Source organism: Dama dama, chromosome 11 (assembly GCF_033118175.1).
Source record: "Dama dama isolate Ldn47 chromosome 11, ASM3311817v1, whole genome shotgun sequence".
In the NCBI taxonomy this organism is placed as follows: Eukaryota; Metazoa; Chordata; class Mammalia; order Artiodactyla; family Cervidae; genus Dama; species Dama dama.
The window spans coordinates 11,274,937-11,302,556 of NC_083691.1; the positions used below are offsets into that span (position 1 = coordinate 11,274,937).

Below are 27,620 nucleotides of genomic sequence, written 5' to 3' on the forward strand. Positions count from 1 at the left end.
TCTGAATCCCCATGTAGTCGAATTTGCAGTAGACACGGCAGGATGCCGGGTCTGTGGCGTGTCCACCTTAGATAAAAAGTCCTTTCCCCTTACTCCGGAAGTCAGTTTCTCCTCCACTCCACTTGAGGCGCTCTACTCCAAACATCTCCAGGCTCCTCTAGGAGCCCGTTACTCTAAGATCAATCGCCTGGGCCCGGAGTTTGCTCCGCCAGTTCAGCCCTAGCTCGCCGGTGGCGCCGGAAGTGGTTTGTTCATTTTGTTGGCTCCCGCCCCCGGCCTGGAAGTACTTTTTCGGAAGATGGCGGCTGTGTCAGTGTATGAGGCACCAGTTGGAGGTTTCTCTTTCGATAACTGCCGAAGGTGTGGCCTTGCCCGGGGCCGGGTTCAGGGCGGGAGTAGGAGTGCGGTGTCGGGGTCGCAGTTGGGCTGCGGTCTGGGCCAGGACGTCCCAACGAAGGGTGGACAGAGGGGGCCCGCGGCTCGCGGCCTCTGTGACTCAGGGGAATCTGGGCCTGAGCGTGGCTTTCTCCTGAGGCCGGGTCCGCTCGTCCACTTTCCCAGGGCACCGGGACACCCTCCATCTCCGTCTCCTTAGCGTGGTGCAGGTCGTCTCAGACGCTCTATTCGCAGAAAAACGGGACAGTCGTCCTCTTTTGGGGAGGAACCAGTCAATATATGGGCGTGAAAGCAAATGCTAGTCGTTTTTCCTTTTTCTGAGCTCCCTGTTAAGATACTCTTCCTGCTAGTGCGGCACAATGTGGCCCTGGCCTTCAGTGCTTTATTCTCTCATTTGCTCTCAGAAATGCCGTCTTGGAAGCCGATTTTGCAAAGAAAGGGTACAAGCTTCCCACGGCCCGGAAAACTGGGACGACCATCGCAGGTGTGGTCTATAAGGTAAGCCGGAGCTGGCTGAGAGCAGGAGGAACCAGGCCACCTGGTCTCTTTTACTTCTCTGGGCTGTGTGAGGAAAGACACATCTTACAGCGTACTACATCAGGAAAAGGTCTTTTAGGAGAGACTGTGTGTGTCAGTTTTTTGTGCACTTATCGACAGTTTATTTCTTACCTCGCTTTGCAGTTTTCGATAGGAAGCCAGTTTTCTGTCTTAACGTTACTACTTGAGGAAACAGAATGATGTACTGGGAGAAAACGGGGTTTCTTTAACCGTTTAGCTTTTTTTTCTTGCTTCTCACTTGCAGGTCATTTTCATTCTCACAACCACACTTTCCCGTCCAGGTGGACATAATAACTCCTGATCTAAATTGCTGTAAGGGTCAAAAGAGATAACTGGTTGTTGTCATTGTGAGAGGTTTAGAGCGACATTTTTTAAAAAAAAATGGACAGACCTGGCTAATTTAATGGAAGGATTTCTGCATCTTAATCCAGACTTTTCTCATATTGGCTCTGTGATCTGTAAGGAATTTACTAAATCTCTGAGCCTCATTTAAAAACAGGAGTGATATTTCCTACTGTCTACTGAGGGTTCAGCCAGTAATGTTATTAATAAGCCTTTTCTTGAATGCTGAAAGTATAGCACAATATTTCAGTGGGTGGGGGAGTGGTTCAGGGAACAGGGTGTGGTCACTTTTTTTTTTTTTTAACTGAACTTGAGTTCTGTTTATATATGTGAAGTTGTTTAAAAGTACATATTTTTAAAAAACAGGATGGCATAGTTCTTGGAGCAGATACAAGGGCAACTGAAGGGATGGTTGTTGCTGACAAGAACTGTTCAAAAATACACTTCATATCTCCTAACATTTAGTAAGTATTGATTAGTTCAAATAACTCATTTTTAAACGTATCAGGGGTAAAATTGCATTTACTGTTTCTCAATAAAACCTGTTGTTCAGTCTGTATTTTCTTTCTGTCTCCTTTAAATGGCATTTCCATCGACATAAAGTAGCTATCCTCCAGTCCTCTTTTTGCTTTAGTTCAGTTTTGACCCAGTTCTGCCTTTTGTGTGCATTTTGAATCCAATCCCTCCTATCCTTCTACTGAGGCGTTGGTTTGAATTCTTTTTTCTCAGCTGGACTATTGCAGTTGTCATTTAAATGGTCCCTCTGCTTTTGGTCTTTTCTTTATCTCTATTGTTCACTTTTCTGGCATATTGGGTTTTGTAAAACACAGATCTCATAGATCTCCCTTTCCTCTTTAAAATTTTTTCAAGAGATTTTTCACATTTCCACACTGCTTTCAGGATAAAATTGAAACTCTAGTATGATATTTAAAGTCATGTACAATTTCACAAAAAGATTATCTTTTCATCCTATTTAGCTGATGTCACCCTATGTTCCAGTTATACCTGGACTGTCTGTCTCCTTCATGTCCCTGTTCCTCTCATGTCCAAGCTGTTTCACCCTTGCTTTTGGAGCCCCTCTGCTTAGAAATTGCCCTTTCTTCTCTGTTTGTATAATGTTTTTATTCTTTGCTTCCAAATCCAGCTCAAATGAAACCTCGAAGATCAGAGTGAATTGCTCTTTCCTCCAATTTCCTATAGCATTTTCTACCTGTGCTACTATATTGTAGTATGTGTCTCTTATACTCAACTTTGAAATCAAGTGCTATTACTGTGTCATATTTTCTTTATCCTCAGCACTTTGGAATGACTGGCACCTAATAGTAGATACTTGGTAGATGTAAATTGCAAGACTTTTAACATTTCCTTGCTCTTCTGTACAACTTGAGTGTTTTCTCGGATCGTGAGATGCACACTCTGATAGAAACTAATGATTTGCAAGGTTCCGTTGCACTACAGAAATATATTTACATATAATTAGATGTGCAGTCTTAATTTTATGTTTATTTAAGACTGGTTATAGAGTAGTTACAGTGCATGTATACTCAAAAACATCTCTCTATATCCCTCACCTTTGTGGATGTTTTCCAAGAAGCTTCACTTCTAATTGAGCCCTTTGGTAATTAAATTTCAGCTACACTTCTAATTGTATTTTTTAGTTGCTGTGGTGCTGGGACAGCTGCGGACACAGACATGACAACCCAGCTTATTTCTTCCAACTTGGAGCTCCACTCCCTTTCCACTGGCCGCCTTCCCAGAGTTGTGACGGCCAATCGGATGCTGAAACAGATGCTTTTCAGGTAAGGTTTCAGGATGGGGATTTCTACAGCATCTTTCTCTCATGTCTTAGATTTTCAGCCAAGGGAACCCTGGAAGCTAGAGAAAAAGCATTCAGAAATACACATTTAATCCAGAAATCAGTTGTTACTGAAAAGCTACTTTAATTTTACAAGGCTTTTGATAATGTATTTGAATTTATGGGGTCTGTTTTTTTTTCCCCATAAATGAATCACATGTGACCAATTGAGTAATTTCATGAAGCTTAGGGTATTTCTAGATACAAAAACCTTTTTTGTTCTTAGTTAGAAAGTTAGAGCTGGAAGTGGAAGGAACCTTTAAGTTCATCTTGTGAACACGCACAAATGATTGTTTCCTCTCCCTCTTTTAGGGGCAAGGTAACAATGAAATGAAAAGTGATAATTTGTAGTTGGCTGTGAGTCGGTATAATAGTGTTAATATCAACCAACATTTATTTGTTTGTGCCAGGCTGTGTGCTAAGTGCTTTATGCATGATCTCAGTTTATCCTTTTAGCCTTGCGATGGGGCTGTTAACATCTCTAATTATAAGTGAACAAACTGAGGTTTTAAAGAGGTGCAGTCATTTGCCTGCCCTTACCTTCACTCCCTGCTGACTCCCACAGAGAGTTCCTCTTAGTGGTTTTGTTTCTCTTTCGTCCTTAATGGTCACACCATCACTTGGTGTTTGTATAGGTCTTAACAGTTTTCATATTTTAAGTCCATTTTTCATTTGCTCATAGAGAAGAGAGGCAGTGTGGTATAGTGGAAATAGCCTAGGCATTTAGTCCTGAGTTGTAACAACTGGTTTCTTCTTTTGTGACTGCCTTACCTTTAACAAATTCTCTCCTCTTTGCTTCTTTATAGAATGGACACCATGGTATCTTTTTAAAATTTTTTTGAAAAGTTGATCAGAGGCCTTTATTTTGGCCCTCATCATTCATTAAGCAACCTACACAAGACATTTTCTTTTTCTCTGCCCCAACTGGTAGCAGCTGCAGCCAGTCCTATGAGAGTTAAAAGGGGAGCAGGAACAGAGAGCAAAGATTCTAAGCTCATAGGCCATATTCAGCTTATAGAGAAATTTCATTTGGGTCACATAGTGTATTTAAAAAGTAGTGGCAAATAATTATAAGTTGGGAGCTTTGAATTTAAAATATGGATTTCCAGCTTTTTTCTTTTTTTTTGATAAAAACTCATATAAAGTGGGCTGTAATCTGGGACTCAGTGGCTTTTGTTGCCTTTGGAAGTGAGAGCATGTGTTCTGGTGTGTCAGTCCTTGTGGTTCACTTCCCTGTTTCCTGTCTGCCTGTGCCTTCCCGTGAACTTGCAGGTTTTCATTTTCATGGCCCTGGGCCCTCGGTAAGTGGATATGAGGTTTAACCTAGCTATGCAGCAAGGCCAGTGGAATAATTCCCCCTTTACACAGTGGAAGATACCAGGGTTTATGAGTCATATGGCAGAAAGCCTAGTCATACTTATCCAGTTCCTACCCTGACTGTACTGAGTCTTTATGTCGGCAGTTTCCATTTATTTATGTATGTAATCATCATCCTAATACTAGAGAATTATCACCTATCAGATTCTTCCAGGACAGTGTGAGAGCTTGTTAAAGTACTGTTGTCAGGATAACTGGACACTTGTGATGTGATTTTAAATGCAAAGCTCCCTCTCGTGGTTTGTGTGGTGCATTACATTTAAAACAATTTTTAAGCTTGCAAAATTGCAGTAAATAGCCTATTTCAAGATTGCTTGCAATGTCATTTAAAGCATTTAGCTAAATCTAGCAGATGTTTCTGTTGATCTCTTTAGAATGTTTCAGAAATTCTAAAATCTCTTGTTTCAGTATTTTATCTTTTGGTTAACATACTGTGTAAAAGTTGAATTTTATCAAAGTTTTGAGAAGAAAACTTAAAAATTTATGCCAGGATCATTTTGGTTCTGTCTTTTGACATTTTTGTTAGTTACATAAAGTGAGTCACTAGTATAAGGGGAAAAAAGCATAGATTTTGACGTTAGAACTTTGCTTCAGATCTTGCCTACAGTGCTTACATTGTATAACATTAGCCTGTTCACTCTTCTTAGCCTCAGTTTCTACCTCAATAAAATGTGGATTAAAAAAATAAAATAAAATGTGGATAATAGTTCTGTTTCTCTAACTTTTGGGAGGAAATGAATAAAGAACCAAGCTTATGCAGTGCCTTGTACAGGGCCTAATACACAGTTAGATACTCATTCAGAGGCTGAAATAGAGTACAGGGTGTACTTATTGCTATTTTTTTCCTCCTAAATAATCCATTCTCTTGTATGTGAATCAGTGAGAAAAGAGGGTTTGATAAACAAAAGTGAGCATCTGTTTCCTTATTTAAACAGTATTTTTATTTTTCTTCTTTGACTAGATGTAGAAGATGTAAATGATGCTTGTTCCTTCTGAACATGGAACCTTCTTATTGAGTCTATCAAAAATGTTTGATATACTAGTCTATATTCTGGAAACTATTATATTCTGAAAACTATTTGAATATGCAGAGGCTTTAAAAATTTATTATATTGTACTTTTTTCCCCCTTAACAAAAGATATGTGTATTCATTGTAGAAAATTTTGAAAATAATGAAAAGCCCAAAGAAAAAATTGAAACCTTGCTATTTAGGGAGAATCACATTTTGGCTTTGTATATACATTGATACTTCTAATCTTTTTATTTGTTTGTCCATTCATTTGATCCTTCCTTCTGCCTTTCTTTCCATAAGTGCATGTTCACAGTAAAAAAACTAATATATGTTTAGATCGATAAACAAAAAAAATATAGAAATTATCTGAATTTCTACCACCCATAAGCAGTTGATGCTAACTGGTTAACGTACACTCTTTGGGGTTTTTCCTATGTTTAATAATACATGTTCTATAAGAATGGGATGCTAGTTGTGCTTTCTATCTATAGGTTATATTAGGTAATATAACCTAATTTTTTCACCTACCAGTGCATCTTGAGTAGTTTCCATGTTGGAATATTTCAAAAAGAAAATAATCTCTTTTTATAAGTTATTATAAAAATAATCATTGTAAAAATTCAGACACTACAGAAATGTGACAGGAAGGAAGTAGATTTCAACTGACATTCTGCCACTGAAGCACTTGTAGCATGAAACCTTGAGATCTGTGTTTTGAGACCTTTATACTCTGCATATATACATACTCATAAATGTGTTTGCAGAAGTGGAATACTGCTCTGTGTTGTGTTGTAACTGACCTTGTTCACATAATAGTGTATTGTGGTATTGTTCCTACCAGTAGATGAGCTAGCCCAGCATCTAGGGATTTTACCTTGAGCCTGTGGAGGAGTTCTATAGACCTGTAACTCTCCTGAAAGAGTGAAAAATTTGTGTGTGTACACTTGTTATGGGCGAGGATTCCACAGTTTTAATCACTCTTTTAGAGGGGTCTGTGCCCCATAAAAATTTAAGAGCCATTGATCAACATCTTAATTTTTGTTGGCTCACAGTAATCTATATTATTAACCAGTTTTTAAAGAGTAACAATATTGCCTGTTTTAAGATGTTTAATTATAAGGTATTCTGTGGATCCTTTGGAGTGTAGAATCTTTAGGTGCTTGTGTTATTAATTCTTTAGGCTATATTCTAAAATAAATTCCTAGAAGTGGAATTGCTGGGTCAAAGATAGGAACATTTAACACTTGAATACATATTACCAAAATTGTAGCCGAGAAAGATTGTTCTAAGTTGTACTACCATCAGTTGTTTACGAAAAACGTGGCCTGATTTTTAATGATTGTGTAGTGTTCTGTTGTATAGCTAGCTGTATTAGTTCAGGTAATTCTGACTGTTTCCACTTTTCTAGCATCATAAACAGTTTCTGCAGTAAACATTCTTAGGATTCATTTCTGCATATTTGTCCTTTTATATCTTTAGAATTAGATTCCTGGAAATAGAATTTCTGGTTCAGTTTTTAGGGATTTCATTGACTTGCCAAAATAGCTGAGACTCTTTTAAAGGCATCAAGCAGATTATGTTTTAGCTTGGAAGGGAACTAGCTGGTTATTATTGACTTTAACTAAACAGTCTGTTTGGCAGGATATATATATAATATATATATATATATAGGATATATATAGTGGATCAAGCACTGGGCTGGGGTGGGAGTGGTGGGTCTGGTGATTCTCTGGCTTCTCACCCCAGAGTTCTTAGATCTACTCTTGAACCTGCTGCCAGCTCATGTGGCTTAGGACCAGTTTTTTCCCCTGTCTGGGCCTCTCTTCCCTCTTGAGACTGCTTCTAAAATCCTTCCCTGCTCTTTATTTTTTCACTTATAAATGGAAGATTTGAAGTAATCAAGGGACGCAGGAAGTATTGGACTTGACCTAGAGCACTTCCTGATGGGTAACTGTGTCTCAAACAATCAAAAATTAGGACTTTGGCTTTTGTGTTAATTTATTTGTATCAATTTTAATGATTATATCATCAGGCAAATTCAGCATGTTTTAGTGTCATTTTTCTTCCCAAAGAGCTAAAGGCTTATATTGGAGAACTTTAAATCCAGCATGTTTGTCCAATATAGCAGTTCTAATGGTAAAAAAAATTGAACTACATATAGGGAAAGAAATCTATAGAAGTGTAAAACCAACCAAGTAGAGAGTCCAAAGGAGCAAATATGTGCAGAATTAAACAGCTGATGTCAGGTGGAAAATGTCTCTCTCATGTTCCTGAGAGAGATGACTTTAAACTGTGGACAGTAGCAATGGGTTTATAAACTGTCATGGAGTTATTTCATGGTTCACTTCCCTGCATAATGAAATACTTTTTTCTTTTACTCAGTATGAGCTTTTAGCTGCCATAATTTTGTGGATTTATTCAAGGGAAAGGTATTTTGACGCAAGTCATTTTCCTGTAGTGAGGTTGATAATTTGAACAATTTAGTTTAGTGACAATTCACCGTTGACTTGGAAGGGAGCTTATTTGCTAATCACAGAGAGGTCTGATGGGAGGGGTGTTGGTGATCTTCAGAGTAAGCCACGCTTGGCTCTGAGACTTCCTAAGTCTTTGGGTTGGTTTTTCCTTCTCTACAATAAGAACTGTAGTGTCTTCTTTTGAAGGGGGCTGGGAGGCAGAGATGATGTAAGGCACGTGGAGTGCTTCCTACAGTGTACAGTTTTTTTTGACTGATAGATGTTGAAGTATGTTTGCTCCCTTCCTTGTTTTTTCCCCATCAGAACAGTAGCTATTTAATGAAGCAATAGTAGTGAAAGAAAAACTTTTTGTTGTCTGACTTCCCATGCAGCTTTTGAATAAGTTATAGTGATGCAATGTAGACTCATTTTTTTTTTCTTATGCATGCTCTGATCACCAGGTATCAAGGTTACATTGGTGCAGCCCTAGTTTTGGGGGGAGTAGATGTTACTGGACCTCACCTCTACAGCATCTATCCTCATGGATCAACTGATAAGTTGCCTTATGTCACCATGGGTGAGTGTAATGTTTCTCTGATCTTTCAGAATCCTCTTATTTACCAAAGTAGTCTCTAAAAGAGCTGGTTTATTTCCTGACAGAGGAGGCAGCACAGTGTGCTTTGATTCCTTCTACAAATATCTGTTGAGTTCCTCCTGGAGATTAGGCCTGTTTTGTGTGCTTGGGATATAGCAGTGAACAAAATTTAGACCAAATGTCTTGCCTACAAGGAGGTTATATTTTAGTGGGGGTGGACAGACAGTAACAACAGCTTTGTGTTAGAAAGTGATAAATACCAGGAGAAAAAAACAATGTAAGTGATATTATACCACAGTTATGCAAGATACTACCTTTGGGGGAAACTGAGTTAACGGTGTACAGAAACTTGGTTTATTATTTCTTACATCTGCCTGTGAATTGACAATTATCTCAAAACAGAAAGTTAAAAAAAATTAATGCAGTATAAGGGGACTTGAGAGTGTTGGGGTGGAAGCCAGATAGTAGTGTTAAACAGGAAGGTTACATAGATTTGTGAAGGTGAGGTTTGAGTGAAAGGGGCTTCCAAGCAAAAGGAAGGCTAGACTGGAGGCCTCACTGGGGGAACAGGCCTGGTACGTGCAGAGATTTTTTTAAGTGACCAGAGGCTCTGTTTGCCATTTAATCTCTGAGGGATCCTGGACATTTAGGGTTCCTCTCTGAACCTTGATTTCCTCACTCTGAAAGGGTGTCAGTAATACCTACCATGTGTACCAGGTTATGATGATTAAAAATAATGTATGTAAACCATCTGACCCAGTGCCTGGTCTATAAATAGTAGCTACACTTTTTAGGTCAGCTTTGTACATTTGTATTTTAGCTCTAAATGCTAGATGAGTATATTTTTTTAATAACTAAAAAAAAAAGTGATAAAATTACTTTAGAAGAGTTAGGAGTTTTGAATTTAACTCTCATGCTAAATTTCTGAGTGAAATTGCATATGTCCAGAAATTTGAACAGGCCTTGTGTAACTGGCGTTTTTCTAGATGTTGTTTACCTGTTACATTTTTTTGTCTTGGTATCTTGGCTCTGCAGAGCCAGGGATAACTGCTGCCTTGAATAGTCTGAAAATTGTTAGTGTGAGACTTTGCTATTTCATTGCGTTTAATACTCAAGCCTCTTATGAGGTTTGTATACAACAGATGTTCCCTGTTTGTGAGAAGAATGATTTGCCCCCAGATACCATATGGAATAATTATTTTAAAATGAAAATACAGTAATTTTAGAATTGTTTTGAATTCCTTGTTCCATTTTATTTGTTATCTCCATCAAGATACTGTTTTTATTTCTCCCCATCTGATGCCTTTAAATGGTAGTAAAGGTGGAATAGTCTTTTCTATTAAGTAGTTTCATTTCTTCTTTCTTTAATTAAAAGAATTTTCACACTTGCAAGAAGGTAATAGGAATGTACAATGAATAGTCATATATACTCTTTACTCATTTTTGTCACTTAACATTTTACCACATTATTGCTTGCTCTCTGGTGCATTTTTGCTATTTGTGTGTGTGTGTGTGTGTGTGTGTGTGTGTGTGTGTAACCATTCGAGAGTAAATTGTGAACATTATAACCCTCTACCTCAAAATCCTTTAGAATGTTCCCTTACATCACCTTGATGACATCATCAAAATCAGAAAATTTAACATTGATACAAGGCCTTTTCATTTTTAAGATGGGAAAATTGAGTTGGTTTCTGTTGCTTTTGAACTGTAGTAATTTGTCTTATGAGCATCATTCCGAACTTAGAAAAGGTTGTTGAAAGTGAGTAAAGCAGATTTGTGTCTGCTCATTTCATTCCTGTAAGTCCACTTTGTGCTCTGTCCTGGCCAGCAGTGATCTTGCTTCCTTCCTAGTCCAGTGTGAGTCCACGGTGATGGCTCCACACTTCTGCTTAGAAATCATTACTCTCCATAGTCTGGCTTTGCTTTCATAGAAGATTAAGAAGAGTAAGATACCAGTAACATCCAATTTTAGATACACAAGTAAGTTGTTACTTTTGAGGTTCAGTGTGTTTGTTCCCATCTGTTCATTGATTTATCAACACTTTCTCCAGTGCCTTCTGTGTAACAGCACTGTAGCAGGCTTCACAGAGCGGTGAATGTCTGGATCCTTGCCCTCAACATACTCTCAGTGTCATGGGGGAGATAGATGTATAAACTGACGAGGGCAGTAGGTACTGCCAGTGGAGGCCCAAGGGAGGAAAGGGTCACTTCTAAACTGGAAGATTTCAGGGAGAGCTTCACTTCACTTGAGCTGGATCTTAAAAGAAGGATAAGTTACTTTCACTCATTTATTAGAAATTTATTTAGCCTCTACTATGTGCTTGGGGGGCTTCCCAGGTGGCGAAGTGGTTGAAAATCTGTCTGCCCTTGAAGGAGATGCAGGAGACATTGGTTCACTCCCTGGGTCGGAAAGATCCCCTGGAGAGGGAAATGGCAAGCCGCTCTAGTATTCTTTCTTGGGAAATCTCATGGACAGGGGAGCCTGGCGGGCTACAGTCCTTGGGGTCTCTAAGCGTCGGATGCGATTGAGCCACTGAGCATACATGTGCTGGGCACTGGGAATGTAGTGGTCAGCACAGCACTTATCCTCAGGGGTTATAGCCTTGGGTGTGAGACAGGAATTAGACAGTTAATCTGATACACATTAATAGATACACGTTAATCTGAAAGAATGCATTGTGCTAAGTGCCCTGGAGGAAAAGAACAGTTATAAGGGAGGATTTCTAACAGGAAGGAGTATGTGGATAATGGATGTTTGGAAAGTCTTTCTTGGACAAGTGACAGAACATTTTCAAATGAAAAGTAATTTATGAACATGACAAAACATTCAAGTGTGGAAAAATATGTGAAAGTTAAATCCCTCTTTCATAGTAACCACTGTTAAGAGTTTACTGTGTTTTTTCTCAGGAGGTATTTTATGATCCACCTTTTTATATCCCTATCATCTGTCATCTACCTGTGTATTCCTATTAAAAAAACATTGCTGAAGTCATGCTGTAAATATTGTTCCATTCCTATTAACTTGTTTCAAAGAAAATTTTGTATCAGTGCCTATAGATCAATATCAAGTCTATAATAACACTGTCCTAGAATTGTACTGTATGTCTGTACCAGGAATTAAGTGACCATTTGTCCTGTTGATGAGTGTGTGTTGTGGTGAACTTGTATAAATACATCTGATAAATTCCTAGTATTGGAGTTTCTGGATTAGGGTGGGCACGTGTATTGCTCAGAATTCTCTGTTGAAAGCATTAGAATCACCGGATGATTTAGGAAAGGAGGAATTTCTTTCTTTCTTTCTTTTTTTTAAAGGATAGTAGATGACTCACAGAATAGCTGGGACGGCAAGAACTGGGTTTGGGGCCGAGAACAGTATCAGAAAGAATGCGGCCGCATGGGCCGTTGTAAGCAAAGGTAGAATGCTGCAGACAGCATTGCTGGCCTGGCTGGCGCAGGCCCGGCTCACTCCTCACTCTGCTGCCCCGGCTGCCTTGTCTAGAACTGAGGCTTCCTGCCATCTCATTCACTGTCAGAGAGCTCCTTCCAGGAAAGGGTGGGTGCTAGATTGCTGATGGTGGGTAAAGTTCAGTCATCTGTTCTTGAAGTGGTGGGGTCCCCTAGACACAGGAAGTATAGCTGCTGGGCAGCCCCTAAAAGGGACAGATGACTGTACAGTGCATCTTACCTTTTGAGAGCTGTTGCCAAACTGCCCTCCAAAAAGATTGCACTAATTTGTATTCCACCAGGAGAATGTGAGAATGCCTTTCTCTTATAAGCTCTCCTACTTTGGGTCTTCTTGCCAGTCTGGTAGGTGAAAGATGGGAAAAAGTAGCTCTTAAACTGAGACCTGAATGGTAAGTAGGAATTAGCCAGGAATTTGCCACCCTGCTCCCTACCTGCCAGAGAAAGATTTTTCAGGCCTTGTGGTGCACAAGGGATCAATATGGTCAAAGGCCAGAGTTTAGCTGGATGGGTGAAGTGAGTGCAGTGGGTGAGGGGAGTGCTCCATGCGGGGGGCACAGCAGAAGCAAAGACAGGGAGGGATGAGGATGTCTGGGCTTTCAGGAGGGTGGAGGAGAGTCCCATCGTACAGGCTGAGTAGTCTGTGTCGTGGACGTCCCTGTTTTCAAGCAGGGGATGATAGGATAAGATTCCTCGTTGGAGCAGGCTGACAGCTGTGGGAAGGAGGATTGGCATGGGGAAGTCTGGAGGCGGAGAGGGAGGTCACATCTGGCCGGAAATGTTGAGAGTGTGGATGGGTCCAGGAGTGACCATGGTCGTCCTGGAGACCGCTCAGAAACCAGCCGCTTGGCCCCATTGCAGCCTCTGACCATCCTCTCCTGCCCTCCTCAGTGCCAGTTCCTTCCCAGCTCTCGACCTCAGTGCTGCGGTAACTCCTCCGCTGGGGTTACCTCCCTTCCACTCCTGCTCTGGACCCTTTTTCCTGTTTCATTTCCTCTTCCTCCTCCCCTCATACCTCAGGCTTTTGTGGCAACAGGCCCCTCGCCCTCCTGTGAGCTGCCCTCACTCCTCACTACTGCTGTGCTGGGTCCTTTGAGAAATGCCTTTTCTGCCCAGAGTGTTCCTACTCATCATCCAGGGCCTCACCCAGAAGCCTTTTCCTCGTGACTACCTCAGGCTGTTAGCAAGTCCCTCCCCAGGCACTTGGTGTGAGACTTGATTCCACGATTCAACCTTGTCCATCGTCTACTGTCCCAGCCCTTGTCCTTCCTGCCCCTGCAAGAGTCTGAGATCTCTGTCAGTAGAATCGGTCTTACTCCCAGAGTCTGTGTGATTGAATGACTATGAGATGGTGACTTAATTTTCGGATTCTCTAACTTGGTTGTGTATGTATGAGACCTAGTGTTAGAAGGCTTAACTGCTGTTTATTGTCTGTGAACAGGTTATAGAACCCCTAGGGGAGAGTTGGTTTAGATTGTGTTTGTTTGTGTGGCCCCAGTTGAGCCGTAAGAGAACAGTACAAAGCATTGCATATACGATAGGTCCCTTTTTTTCAGCTTTGTATTATTTTAAATTTAAAGCTTATTTGGAGGTGTCTCTGTGCCAGTGTCTGCTGCTGCTGTCACATTATTTTTAGTTCTAATTCCATGCAGGGGATGCTGTCATTGCCTTCTTACTGATGAGAAACCTGAAACTTAGATTTACTGGCCTGCCCGTTACCACGCTGCCTGGGAGCAGCAAAGCTGAGATTTGAACCCTTGTCCTTCAGCCCAGGCAAGCCTGAGCTTACCACAGCTGCTTTGATTTTATCATCTTACAGATATTTCTTCATTAAGCTATTAAGCCTTGCTTCTGAATACTAAAAATATTTACACAAATTCCCAGGGGCATTTATTTGTTTGGCATATTTTTGACTGCTCTTTGTGAAGATTTTCTATCCTGCATATTAAAAACAGTATTTACTGAAACAGCTTTATAGTATCAAAGGAAACTTTTCAAAATTATACACAATTCTACCACCCGAAGACAACATGAATTTTATATTTTGTTTCTCTCTAATCCAAGTCCATTGTGAAGAGCAGCCTTTTATCAGAGAATGTGAAATAAAATAACAGTTTTTGTGCTGTCCTGGTTTTGTCTTTGTCATTCTCTTCGTTTCTTTCAGCCATTGTTCACTTTTGAGCAGGGCTTGACGCCTCTTTCCCTGTGGTGGGAGCTGTGCTGGGCTGCCTTTCTTCCTGATGAAGGAATTGTTCTGGCTTCCCATGGAGGTGGTTGTTGTTTTCCTTTCTTCTCTCTCTCTCTCTCTCTTTTTTTTTTTTTGAGGGGATGGGGAGTTCGATATTGAGAGAGAACCCCAGAAATGCCAAAATGTGGTGGTTTTTGTCTTAATTCATGTGACTGACTTTGGGTGAGCTACAGAGCAAACCTCCAGCTACAGATGAAATAGGGGGCCCTCCTGACTGAAATGTGCCCACTGGGCGTTAACATTCCCTGGGCAACTGAGGCTTTCCTTAAGTGTGCTGTGAGAACATGAGTATTTCCTGTAAATTCTCATGTTTTAGTGAAATTACCGAGTTTTTTATTATGAAAAATAAAAATACAACTTTGTAATGGATCTTTTTTTTTTTCTTCTGAGTTATTTGACAGTAAGAGCTGGAAGCTACAAATTACCCATAAGACAGGGGTGTCTAAATTTTGTCTACTCGTGGGCCTGTATTGGTGACTAGCCAGGCGCCTGAAGGCTACTCTTAATTTACATGGAACAGAAGACACCTGTCTTGTCTTGCGCGTGTCTTAACGTTCTGGCACAGCTCCTTGAGCATCGGGTCCAGGAGCCTCCTTGCTGAGGGCTCACCTTCCTGAGGGTTTGCTTAAGAGAAGAAGGTATCAACTGCCTCATGGTGTGGCCCTCGGACAGCTTCTGTCCTAAAACCTATCTTATGAAGAGGATGCTGACCGTAAGGATAGCCGCGTTCATCTGGCAGCTTTCTAGCTTGCAGTGCCGGCAACTGTGAGAGATCCTTTACTGATAGAATCTTTGCACTGCTCTGAGGTGTTTGCCATCATCCCTGTCTTACGAATGAGGATATTGAGGCTCAGAGAGGTGTGCCAAGGCCACACAGCCTGGAGGTGCATGGTCTGGCTTGAGAACCCCGGGTCTCTGTGGCTTTTCCCCGCTTGGCTTGGTTGTTGCTGAGTGGTGTGTGGCAAGTGGTTCAGACCAAATGTGATTTGATCCATTCTCAAAAAAAGAAGAATGCACTCCTTAGGTTTCATTTAATTATTTTCTTCTTTAAGAACATAATTTGCAGGAGACTGCAGGTGATCGATTAGTGGGATTGTGGAAAACTGGGCAAGATTTTTTGACTTTTCTTTATTAAGAAAGGGAAAATGGTTTTGTTGTTCTTTTTTTTTTTTTAATAGACAAAATGTGGGTTCTTTTAATTCTCAGATTAATTAGCTTATTCTTTTAACTTGCCAGCTTTTCTTTATTAAGCAAACTGAAGTAGTGTCAGGAGAAGCTTGGGGACCATCTTTTGCTATTAGTTTGGCAGTGCTCCTTGTAACTGCATTGGCAGCGTATATAAAATTTTTATTTTGCCCACTTATTCACATAGAGAATTAATATGAATGAAATTTAAAGCATGACATTCCTGGAAATGAGGCCCTTGGACAATTTAGGAATACTAACTTAAGGAATAAACATTGATATGCACCATTAGGGAAGGCTTTGGGTCACTGCCAGGGCCGTCCAGGTAAAATTCTCTCTCCAGATGAACTGGCTATGCAATTTCCTAATTACTGGAATGTACCTCTTAAGTCCCAGTTTACAGAGCCCCCTAGCAATTAAAAAGATCCGGGACAGAGTAAACATACCAGATGTCTCACCTTGTGGGCAAAGAAGAGTCTTACAATTAAGTTGGAACTTAGGAACGTCAGTAGGGAATTCAGACTTGCCGTTTTTCTCCATATTTTACACTGAAGTACAACCTTCGTGCGGGCATTTTATTGCCTCCACATGACTCGATTTGAAAAAATTTCTTGTGCTATGTATATCAGACCAGTGCACTACAAGATGGCAAATATTTCTTCCACATTAATTTTCAACTCTGCAATCAGATGTGAACTCTGATTTAGCACTGTATTTAGTTCAGTGGCCCATGTAAAAGCCTTCTCAGAGGGCACATGCTTGACCAGAGCTAGTCATCTAACCTCTCTGAACCTCAAACCCCTCATTTCTAAAAAGAAGCTGACTGACTTTTTTTTACTTGATGTCACTGGGTCGTTGGGACGCTGCAGTATCACGTGTAAACACACTCTGTAAAGCACTATGTGCTTTCCCCTGCACATGTGCTGTGGCATCATTTTTAATTTTTCAGTGTAGGGTGGGGTTGTGAAAAGAGCTGGTCTTTGCAGTCAGACTGGGTTCAGATCCAAGTGCAACGTTTATTAGCTGTTGAGCATTGATTTCTCCTTCAGGAAAATGGAGGTTCTAAGGTCTGTTCCATGGGAAATGTGTGAGGATTAAGCAAGATACCACATGTAAAAATCTTTGTGTGTGGAACATCATTGATGTTTGGTGCATGGTGTTTTGATAATTTTAGTGCTAACACATTCTCTATGTACAGTTCTGTGTACTAAGATTTTCCTGGCAGTTTTTTTTTTGCTTTGATTAAATAAGATGAATTTCAGAAGATTTAAAATGTGTGATGCATGGATTTTATGTCTTAAAGTTTATACCACTATGGGATGCCAGGAATTAAGTAACTGAGAACCAAAAGCCCATGAAAGTTGGATTATGCATCTTGATTTCCTGGTTGTTGCAAAGGTGGTACTAAGCCAATAGATGGTGCCGTTATGTTAGGAAATGAGAAAATATTTACTTCTACAATTCATCATGTTGTTTCAGGGAGTGTAACAGAGCCAGTCCTTGCTGGTTCTTCATCTGTTCTAATTAGTGTGGACTTTATTCTTGATTCTGTGTAAAAAATATTAAATATTTTCTTTTTGTAGTGAGGTATTGAATTAATATTAGGGTGCTCTTCCTCTTGTTTTTTTCTGCTCTTGACATTTTACCACGAAATCTTTTGTAGTTTGAATTTAGTCCTTAGTTTACAGCCAAAAAAAAGCCCTTGCCAGGAGTACATTGCAGGAGTGAAATGCAGTGCGCACAGTTTTGAGTCCTTTGCTTTAAACGCTATTTCAGAGAGAGTGAGGTTAATTATTAATTAGTTCATCTTTACCTGCTCTTGTTTCAAAATTGGCCCTACTACAAAAAGTACTTTCTTATTCTTGCTAATATAACCTAGTGCTTGGTCATCTTACTTCTTTATTGGACAGACCAAGAGGAAAGTCATTTTATATATCAGAAGACTTTTCATATGGAGGTCGTATAGCTAGGGACTTGCTGGCAACCAGATCTACCATTACTAGCTGTGTGGTTTTGGTTAGGTTCCTTTACCTCCGTGATCTTAATTTTTTGTTTGTTTTTCATCTATAAAATGGAGATAATACAGATGAATAAAGTGAAAAAACATATGCAACAGTGCCTTTACACGTTTTTCCCAGTATATAGGATTTATTATTCGCCCAAGGCTCTGTGGACAAGATAAACCTTTACTTACACTTAAGACTAAGTGTGTTTTTATCAATTATTAAACCCTGTGGCCCTTTGTCCTTGAGGGTTCTGAGGGACAGGGAAACTTGGAAAAAGCCTGCAAAGGGATTAACTTGCAATTTGGGAAGCTGTTTTGAAATGTGGACCGGTGTAAAGGTGCCAAGGTGCCTTTGAAGAACTGTCAGCTCCGACTACCTCAAGCTCCCGTAGCGGGAGAGTGACGTGTGCGCCCTGCAGTCGGCCGTGCAGAGGGCAGCTTGTTTCCTGGCGGGGCCTGATGAGGGTGGGAGCCTGGTTAGGAGAGGCAGTATAATTTTAAGGTAATCTTCATCCTCCATCTTATCCTTTCAACATAGGGTTAGTTGACTCCTCTGAGTTTTCTGGCCTTAACACCTTGTGGTATTTCATTGAAATACATTAATAAAACACAACCTTCACATTTTAGGTCTGAATGCCCCAAATGTTAGTCTTTTCTTAAGAATAAGTGTTTACCTTGTCAGGTCAATGAGATGTTGGCAGTTGCAGTTATAAGAAAAATCCCTGTTCCCTTTAAGTGGTGTTTAAAATGATTTACTTAGAATAAAATTTAACCCCTTTTTTACTACATTACATTTAGAAAAGGAACTGCATTTCTTGGGAAATTACTTTCTGAGTGAAAACATTAGATGATTTAAAATCTATTTTCTAGCATATTAAATACTATATATATATATTTTTTATTCATTGGGGATAAAAGATAGACTCTGACATTGAGGTTCATTTGCTGATGAAAAGGAAGCATTCTTTCCCCTCACGAGGGGTTTAAATGTAATACTCAGTGCTTACTCAGGAGTGAAAACATCAAATTAAACTGTTTATGCTGACAAAGGACGATTCTGGATTTCCGCAACCCATGCAAGATTGTCTGGTTGCTTGGCCTGCCTCTCCACGAAGCTTTGGCCAAGACTTATAATGAAATGCATGCATACAATTAAACCATTTCAAGTCAGTGTCTGAGTTTTCCCAGGCACTGAGGGGAGTTCCACTGCTCTCTAGTGGCTGAATGTGTTCCCCCAGCACCATCATTGTTTCATTTTCACAAGTCAGCTCTTCACACTTTGTTGGTGTTGGCCTGCAAAGCAGGCACCAATGCCAGGAGACCAGGGCTTGTAGACCAGAACACAGTGAAAAATGATCCCAGTCCATGGGTCTGTGAAAGCACCAAATTTTGTCCAGGATGAGTGGCCAGTTGACTAACAATGAGCAGGTGTGAGTAAGCGCTCTGTCAGGGAGAGCTGACACTGATGGATGAGAAAGTTCTCTGCGTTGCTCTTTATTGCTGCATACATCTTACACCCTGGCAGGCCACAGTGGCAAACAGGTCCTTGGGTGCTTAAAACGGACTGCTTCTTAGCAAAAGGAGCAGCTTTCTTCCTGAAAAGATCTGGTTAAATTGATTTGGAGGGAAAGCACTAGAAATCCATTTCCTGCTCCACTTGGAACTTCATGGGAAGAAATTTTAAAGACCTTCATTTCTATTAAAGCTGCCAACCCTGAGACTTGTTGAAAATGATTGTCTAAAAGAGCCCCGAGAGGACAGGAACCTTGTCCTAGAGTATTTGTAATAGCTAGCTCTTATACTGAGCTTTTTACTGTGTGCCAGGCATCCTGTCTTACATGTGCCATCTCGTTCAGGTCTCAGCCAACCTATGAGGAAGACACATTGTGTCATCCTCCCCTTTGTGTTGGGGAGGCAGCCAGGGCAGTAGGGCCGCTGTCCTGTCGTTTCTGGGGCATCATTCACCTTGTCTTGATGAGGTGGTGCCTCCTGGAGCAGTTTGGCAGCCCTGCAGGGCTTGGAGGGCCTCAGTGAGGTGCTGGGGGAAAGCAGGGAGGAAGCGCAGAGCTATGCACGTCCTGTGCATCTGTGTGTCCCAGAGCCTGCCGCCCAGTGGGCACCTGGGATGGTTGGTTTGAAACAATGAGTGGGGAGTTTCACCTTCTGAAAAGCGGATGGGCTAGAGCCACCAGTGAAGGTTGCTCACTTATGTCTTGACTCTCTGCAACCCCATGGACTATACAGTTCATGGAATTCTCCAGGCCAGAATACTGGAGTGGGTAGCCTTTCCTTTCTCCAGGGGATCTTCCCAATCCAGGGATCTAACCCAGGTCTCCTGTGTTGCAGCTGGATTCTTTACCAGCTGAGCCACAAGGGAGAGCCACCAGACCTAGGTTTGAATCTTGGCTACCCTTACTGCCTTTAAATTAGCTGAGCCTCAGTTTCCTTGTCTGTAAAATGAGGAATTACTTGTACCACATGAGTTTAGGGTCAGGGACAGAAAAACCCTTGGTAATTATTTCCCCTTCCTCAATATGAGAATTTGTGAGCCTAGACATGATTAGAAAAAACAGATTTCTACCTGCCGATTTTCTGAGGGTTTGACTTGAGAGAGAGGCAGGTTTTAGAAAATTGTCTTTTATAGTTTCTTAAGCATGTCTAATAGATTCTACAATTGCTGGGTTTGATTTTGTACTTTTAGTTAACCCTGACATGTATAAAAGTGAAATTTCATGTTTTTTTTTTTTTTATATCCCACTGTCCTTAAGCCATATTAATGTGGATGTTTTTTAAACATACAGAACAGGTAAAAGCAGTATCTCAGTAAAATTTCCTTGAGGCATTTTGAGTTTTGTCCTGAGATGGATTGTTCTCTTAGAAACAGGTTCAAATTGAATTACTATAGTAATGTTGATAAACTAAGATCAGAGACACCCTCAGAGGGTTTACGAAATGAGTGACTTCACTGTCTTATTTAATTTTTTTGAATGGGGCTATTTAAAAATAAATATTTCGGTACTTGAGTAGTATTGGTAAATAGTGAATGGCATCTGTTTAATCATTTAAAACATTTAACTAAAATCCCAGTCTCATTTGAATTTCCAAGCGATATACAAATTAACTGTATCCAGATGTGTGTTAATTGTTCTGAAATCTAAGCAAAAAGTTAGAAAGCATGATTTGGGGGCTAAGGGAGTTAAGAAAACTAGAGCTGTTTTCATGCTTACTTGCTAATCTTAATTTCAGGCATTTGGGTTTGCAGTCTGAGAGACAGCATGGGAAACAGAAGCCGTGTTGGACACTTTAGATTCAGACGATTGGGCTCATGTTCCCAGATTTGCTAATCGTCTGCTCTGTGATCTGGGCAAGTTCCTTGTCTTGGGGATTCAGTTTTCCTTTTTGCGAAACGGGGCTGCCATGTCTGAGGAGCATAAAAAACTCTTGTGAATGTGCTTTGAAGTTTAATAAACACCAGGTCGACTGTGTCTGTTGGGGTCCGTTTAGTAAGTTGGTTGTCACATGGCAGACTTCTGGATAAGTGAGATCTGGCTTGGTGCTGGTATGCTCAGAGGACTTCATTGTTAAGATGATTTTACCTCTTTTTAAAAGATGTTGGTGCCTGTCCTAAGGAAGCCCTCCTAAGGACTGGTAGAGAGACATGTATTTATTTATCTGTGACAGTTGATTGCTGTTGTTCACTGGGACTGTTGACTCCTGCGTGGGTTGACCTGCAGGCTGCTCTCTGCAGATTTCAGGACCAGGCTGCCTGCTGCTCTGCTGCACAGCAGGACTGTGACAGCTGGCAAGGTCTTGGTCTTCTGGGATATCTTTTTTCATCCCTTCATGATGTCGAATTCTTCAAGTGTGTATCTTAAAAAATTGTAAGTAATACATTGTCTTTGAAGGAAAATAAGAAAACACAAGTAAGCAAAAAGAATATAGCGCCACTCAGAAATAAACAATATTGAGGGAAAAACGTTCTGAAGCAAAATTAACAGATATGCTTATACAATACATATTATACACATGTGGAAGAAAAGTTTTTAAAAACATAATTTTAAAATCTTTTCTTCCACGTGTGTATAATATGTATTGTATAAGCATATCTGTTAATTTTGCTTCAGAACGTTTTTCCCTCAATATTGTATTATGGACATTGCCAAAAATTATTGTTGTGTTTAATCACCATGTATATGAATTTGTTTGTTTCCCCTATCTCGTGATTGTTGGTACTGGACCTTTACATTTACCTCCAGTCTTTGCTGTTATTTTTTTGTTTTTTTGTAGTCTAAACTGTCCAAAGTGTCATTTGGGTTGTTACTATTTATTTCTTTTGGATATATCTCCAGCAGTAGAATTGTTGGTTTGGTGGATACCTGTAGCTCTGTGCTTTCTGATTGATGCTTCTAAATTGTGGGTTAAAAAAGTTCCATTTGTGCTTCTACAGGAATATGTTAGATATGCCCTTTCTACTACATCTTTGTCAGCACTGGGTATTATTCTTTCTAATGTTTGCTAATCTAGAAGTAAAAAAAAAAAGACTATTTAGTTTCCATTTGTATTTATTTCTTTGATGACTATTGAACTTGAACAATGTCTCTAAATGTGTATAGACCTCTTTTTTTCTTCTTTGTAAACTGCCTTGTCATCTTCTCTGTTGGTGTATTGATAGTATTTATCTGTGAACTCTTTAATTTTTAATGCCCTTTGTGTTGCACATATCTCTGAGTTTCAGGACTTACATTTTACATTGTTTACAGATGCTGGTCTTTTTTTCTTTTAAAGCCAGTGACCTAAATGTTATTAATAGGACAGATACTTCATTTTGAAAGAGTGGCTGGAGATGTGACCCTTGTGGCGTTTGTGCCTGAGCCCCCTTTTCCTGGAGGTCTGAGTCTGGGTGCCCCATGGAGTTACCTTGAAGGTCTGTGGGAGAGTCAGGCCCTGGCAGAGGTTGGGGAGCAGACCGTGCTTTCCAGGGCATCTCTTGAGTTCTTTCTGATGAACACCAAACCCGGACAGCCAGGGTAAGGCGGTGCCACCCAGGTGGCCGCAGTGGATCTGGCAGTGCAGAGCCAGCCGTCTCTGTCCCCCTTGGACGACAGGGTGGCGTTGGGTACCCTGACCTCCCTCCTGGTCTCGCCCTACAGCTGGCTGCTGAGTGGTTTGGGAGGTGGTGGTTGAGCAGGTGGGTGTGTGTGGATGGCATGGAAGAGCTTGGGAAAGGACAGAGGATGCAGAGATAAGTCAGTGAGTAACTAGGTGGCCATCTCAGCATTGTGCACACCCTCTCGAAATGCCAGTCCCTGAATTGTACCTGGTTTTTCTGATTTTTTAAAGAGCTTTGTTCTGGAAGCAACACTGGCCACTCAGTAACTGTGGGTGGGCTGACAAAGGCAGACTTGGTGGAGGTTGCTAAGGAGCAGCTACCTGGAGACTACTGAGGAGACAGAGCTCCGGTGGAAGAAGGCAGAAATCCAGGGAGGGCATTTCTCTCCTGTGAATATCACAGAGCTCAGACCTGACTGGGACCTAGAATAGGACATGGTTTTGTGGGTTTAAAGCATTTTTTTCCTTTTGAAAATTGACTTGCTTTACTTTTGAGTTTGTCTTATGTTCGTTTTAGTATGGTAAATTAGGTAATAAATGTTCCTTTTCACTTTATCAAGACATTTACTGCTGTAGTCACTCTTTCCGGGCCCACTATTTCCCCAGCTCCTCCATTTGAACAGTTGTACTGAAATCAGCCCAGCCTAATTCACCAGTTTTTGGGTTTTTTTTTTGTTTTTTTTTTTTTTAGTGCTCACTGTGTGCCAGGAACTACTAGGTCTGGGGGATGCAGCTGTGAAGGGATGGACAAGTTGGCAAAGATGAAAGTGATCAACTCTCATCACTTAAGATGTGGTGTGGTGCTTAAGAAAGGCTGAGGTTGGACGGGTGTCTCTGAGTTCTGTGGATTGTGAGGGGGCAGAGGGAGAAGCATGTGTCAAATGTAGACTTGAAGTGGTCTGGGCATTTAGGAAATTATTGTCAGCTTAGTGTTGGTGGAGTGTCAAGTGTATGTGGATATTGGGGACGTGGGGGTGGCCGAGGGAGCCAGAGACCTGGTCATGGAAGGTCACGCGTGTCTGCTTTGAACTGTATTGTGGCCTGTAGAACTTTCTGTTTGAGAGAAGGACGTAGGGTCACACCTGAGACAGGAATCCTGGCCTGTGCTTGTTAGTCCTGTAATGCTAGACAGAAAGCTTTATCACTTCACTGGTTTGTTATGAGGATGACAAAATGACAACATAGGATGTGTGGCCCATGGTGGGCGCTCAAGCAGAAGGCTCTTGTTTCCTCTCCTTGGCTGCCTCCTCTCTCCTGTTAGAGGAGTTGAGGGCAGGCCTTTCGTCCCTTGCTTCTAGAGCCCATCCTGCATTTGTGGAAAGCACAGGCCCTCTGACATCGGCTTCCTTCACCTGACAAGGCCTGCTCTCTAAAGCAGTGGCCCCTGTGCCTGGTCCACTGCCCCCTGGCTTTTCTGTTTATTTATTCCTTGATGGGAAGCCAGGCCGTTCTGACTAATTGTCTAAGGTGGCCTTGCTTTTGGAGTTAAAAAATGAGAGGATTTTTCCTTCAGAGGGATTTTTGCCTTGGTTTTGGGTATGAGAATAAGAGGTTAGTAGGTTTGATGCTGAAATAATTAGAATGTCTACAGATGTTATAATGGTTTATAGGAAAAATGGGATAAAATATTTAAGCATTTTGTGAGTCAGATGGCTGCCTTATTAACATGAAATTTGTCTTGATGGTTTATCATATATAGTTTTAAGTAAGCTTTGAAATAAAATCTAGGAAACTTGAATGAAATTATGTTTAAAAAGACAAGTCTCATTGAGCTTACCATCTTTTTTCTTTTTAATGGCCAGCTCCTTGTTCCTTCCCCTGGATGCATTGCCTTAAAATTTTGTGAGGATTTGCATGTTGTTCTCGTGCCATTTTGGGTGATTGCAGTCATATTTGAAATTCTGTCTTCTTTCTTCTGCATAGCAGGCACACATTCAGAGTTTCCTAGAAACCTGTTGACCAAGTCAGTGCACTACACTTCCTAGCACTTCTGTGTATTTCTGAAAAGGGGGCGCCAAAGTCTTCCTTTCCTAAAATGCTAGGAGCATGAGCTAATTTGCAAGTGATTTAGAAATTGTTTTTAGTGTTGAATTTCCCTTTCTTTTCAGATATATTTGGAGTCTGCTTATCTTTGATCTCAGAGGAAACAGCATCAGGCAGTTTATCAAGCTCTTGTTTTCCTGAAAACTTCTCAACTCTGTGCACATGTGTGTGTCACCTGTGTGTGTGTGTGTAAGTTGGTGTGTGTGTGTGTTGGGGAGTGTGATATAAATGGAGAAGCAGAAGTGCAACGTAATAAGGACCCCTGTGTCCCTTCTGCTTTTTTTTTTTTTAATAGTTTTATTTTTGTGTACAGATTTGCTTAACAATCACTCAATTTACATGTGTTCCCCATCCTGAACCCCCCCTCCCCCCTCCCTCCCCATCCCATCCCTCTGGGTCATCCCAGTGCACCAGCCCCGAGCACTTGTCTCATGCATCCAACCTGGACTGGCGATCTATTTCACACTTGATAATATACATGTTTCGATGCTGTTCTCTTAGATCATCCCACCCTCACCTTCTCCCATAGAGTCCAAAAGTCTGTTCTATACATCTGTGTCTCTTTTTCTGTCTTGCATGTAGGGTTATCGTTACCATCTTTCTAAATTCCATATATATGCATTAGTATACTGTATTGGTGTTTATCTTTCTGGCTTACTTCACTCTGTGTAATGGGGTCCAGTTTCATCCATCTCATTAGAACTGATTCAAATGAATTCTTTTTAAAAAAATATGGAACACTTCACGCATTTGCGTGTCATCCTTGCGCAGGGGCCATGCTAATCTCTGTATCGTTCCAGTTGTAGTGTATGTGCTGCCGAAGCGAGCACCCTGTGTCCCTTCTGTGTTTACCTCTCTTATTACACCTTCCAGCTCTAAAAATCAGGGTCTCTGATAATGTGAGAAGCATCAACCACCTTGATAGACATTTTCTTTTCTATGAGTTTAGATTTAGTATGTACGTAGAGAAATTTTGTCTTCAGTGCTGTTTCTCAAGAAAAAAAAAAAGCTTTCGATAAAGGAAGAATTACTGTATTGGGAGGGAAATATTTTTCAAGTCTTAAAATTTTAGATGAAGCTAAGCAGAAGGAAATATATGTGCTCAGGAAAAGTAAGAGTAAAATTAATTTACTGTGAAACTGTCAAAGAGAGGGTGGCCCAGGAGAAAATACAAAGCTTGTAGCCTTTAGGGAAAGATGCCTTTAAGGTAAGTTGAGTTTTTCCTTTTATAGTAATTGATTACAGTTTTCCACAAATGTGTTAGCTCTTAGTAAATAGCCATCTTTCCCCTGTCTTTTTCCAACATGTATTTCTGGCCTCTGGTGCGTGTATCCTTGGGCTCTTTGCAGAGATATTCTTGGACCAGGCTGGGAAAGAAGTTTTTTTCCCCTGTGGTTTCCTTATTTGCAGTTTTCTCGTTTCTTCGTGATAGTTGTCCTTTGTTTTCCACACAAAACCAGCTTGTTTTTTACTGTGGAGTTCGAGATTGGTTCTCACTCATGCCTTAAAACAGAAGCTTAGCTTACTTTTCCCCCTTGATCCTTGAATGTGTACGTCTTAAAGCACTGGTGGAGTTTGTTTCCAGGTTTTCCAGGACACATATACTATGAAATTCCAAGGCTTGATTTTGGTAAATTTGTGTAAATATATCTAGTTTTATTTAAGCACACTAGTTTTATATCTAATTCCTATTTCCTTTCCAAAGGGCTTTTAATATCTCTTTAGGTTCCTTTTTTTTTTCCTTCTCTTTTGAGGAGAAAAAAATTGTGAGAGGGAAAATGGGGTTGCCTTTTGCTCCCAAAGCCTAAATGAATAGTCATTGCCTGTAATGCCGTCTATACTCGTCGCTTCCCACTGCTTCAGATGTGATGTATCCGGTGCTGTGAAGGTAATGATCCTCAACCGCAGCAATATTCCCTAACAGGAGCATCTGTCATATTCATCGGGATTACCATGTTCATTGATTTGTGTCTGTAAATCTGCTGTTTCTACCCTTTAAATTTGATCTATAATTGGACCTCCTTAAATGGTTCAGATAAGCTAGTCTGTATTTTCTCAATGCAGCGATGCTGTCAGCTTCTCCTTTTTCATTATACATTCAGCAGACTTGATAAAATCAGCAGGACACCTCATTTGAAACTGTTTAATCGCTGCCTTTTTCCTTTGCTAAACCATTGAGGTGGTCAAGCGGTGTACACAAATCATTTTAAATAGAAAATATGGTTTTCTCTGTGACCCAGCTAAATAGATAGTGTTATGCAAAACAAGTTAAAAAGTAATAAATGCCAAAAAAATCTTCTAATTGGAGTAAAAAATTGTGGGCAACTCTAGCCTCTCTCCAAAAGTAGAGTATCCTGAAATATTGCCAGAACCCTGTAAAGACAAGATGATGGTTTTCTAAAGATTCTCTGGTTTCTGAACAAAGCAAGTTTAAATTTTCCAGTGATGCTGAGCTGCCTTTTGCATCCCTTCAAAGAGAGCCCATCCTTATTTGTAATGCCTTTACATTCTGCTTTTGTAGGGAGAAATTTGCTATCTGTTAATATCTGTGCAGCATAACCTTTCAGCCATTTGCTATTGTGATAATAAATTTTTGTTTCTTTGTCTGTCATTTTGTCTACTCAGCTGTTACTCTTCAAAGTACAAACTAAAAATAATAGCTCTAAATAAATGCCACATAATAAAGTGTTTTACAGATGTAGCTGGAATAACCTGGTGGCTGCAACGTGCAGTCCTGTTACCATTGCTGGTGCTGTAGTTTTTTCCCCGTGTGTCAGGGTGACTCTACCAGGGCCAGCTCATTAAAACAATCTCTTCTTTCTAACTGGCTTGGTATTTAGCACTATACCCAGCAGCCTGCCAAGGCACAGTTGTGGAGCACAAGAGTCGCAGCACAGGATATATGAAATTAAGTGGCATTCACTTTTTTGAACAAATACAACTTTACTGTGAATAATTTACAGTTACTCTGGTGAGTAG

At 40.6% G+C, this 27,620-nt stretch overlaps 1 protein-coding gene and 1 non-coding gene across 2 annotated transcripts in view; one reads left to right on the forward strand and one right to left on the reverse strand.

Annotated features, from left to right (window-relative positions):
• Positions 1 to 201: 201 nt before the first annotated feature.
• Positions 202 to 27,620, forward strand: part of PSMB7 (proteasome 20S subunit beta 7) — a 56,298-nt gene continuing 28,879 nt past the window's right edge. The window contains exons 1-5 of the mRNA XM_061154686.1: positions 202 to 360; positions 801 to 894; positions 1,663 to 1,760; positions 2,955 to 3,095; positions 8,456 to 8,571. Of these exons, the coding sequence (XP_061010669.1) occupies positions 299 to 360; positions 801 to 894; positions 1,663 to 1,760; positions 2,955 to 3,095; positions 8,456 to 8,571 (511 nt within the window). The 5' untranslated portion in view covers positions 202 to 298. The remainder of the gene's footprint in view (positions 361 to 800; positions 895 to 1,662; positions 1,761 to 2,954; positions 3,096 to 8,455; positions 8,572 to 27,620) is intronic.
• LOC133065671 (U6 spliceosomal RNA) lies at positions 25,368 to 25,471 on the reverse strand. Its single transcript, XR_009694942.1, has one exon. It is a non-coding gene; the product is annotated as a U6 spliceosomal RNA (small nuclear RNA).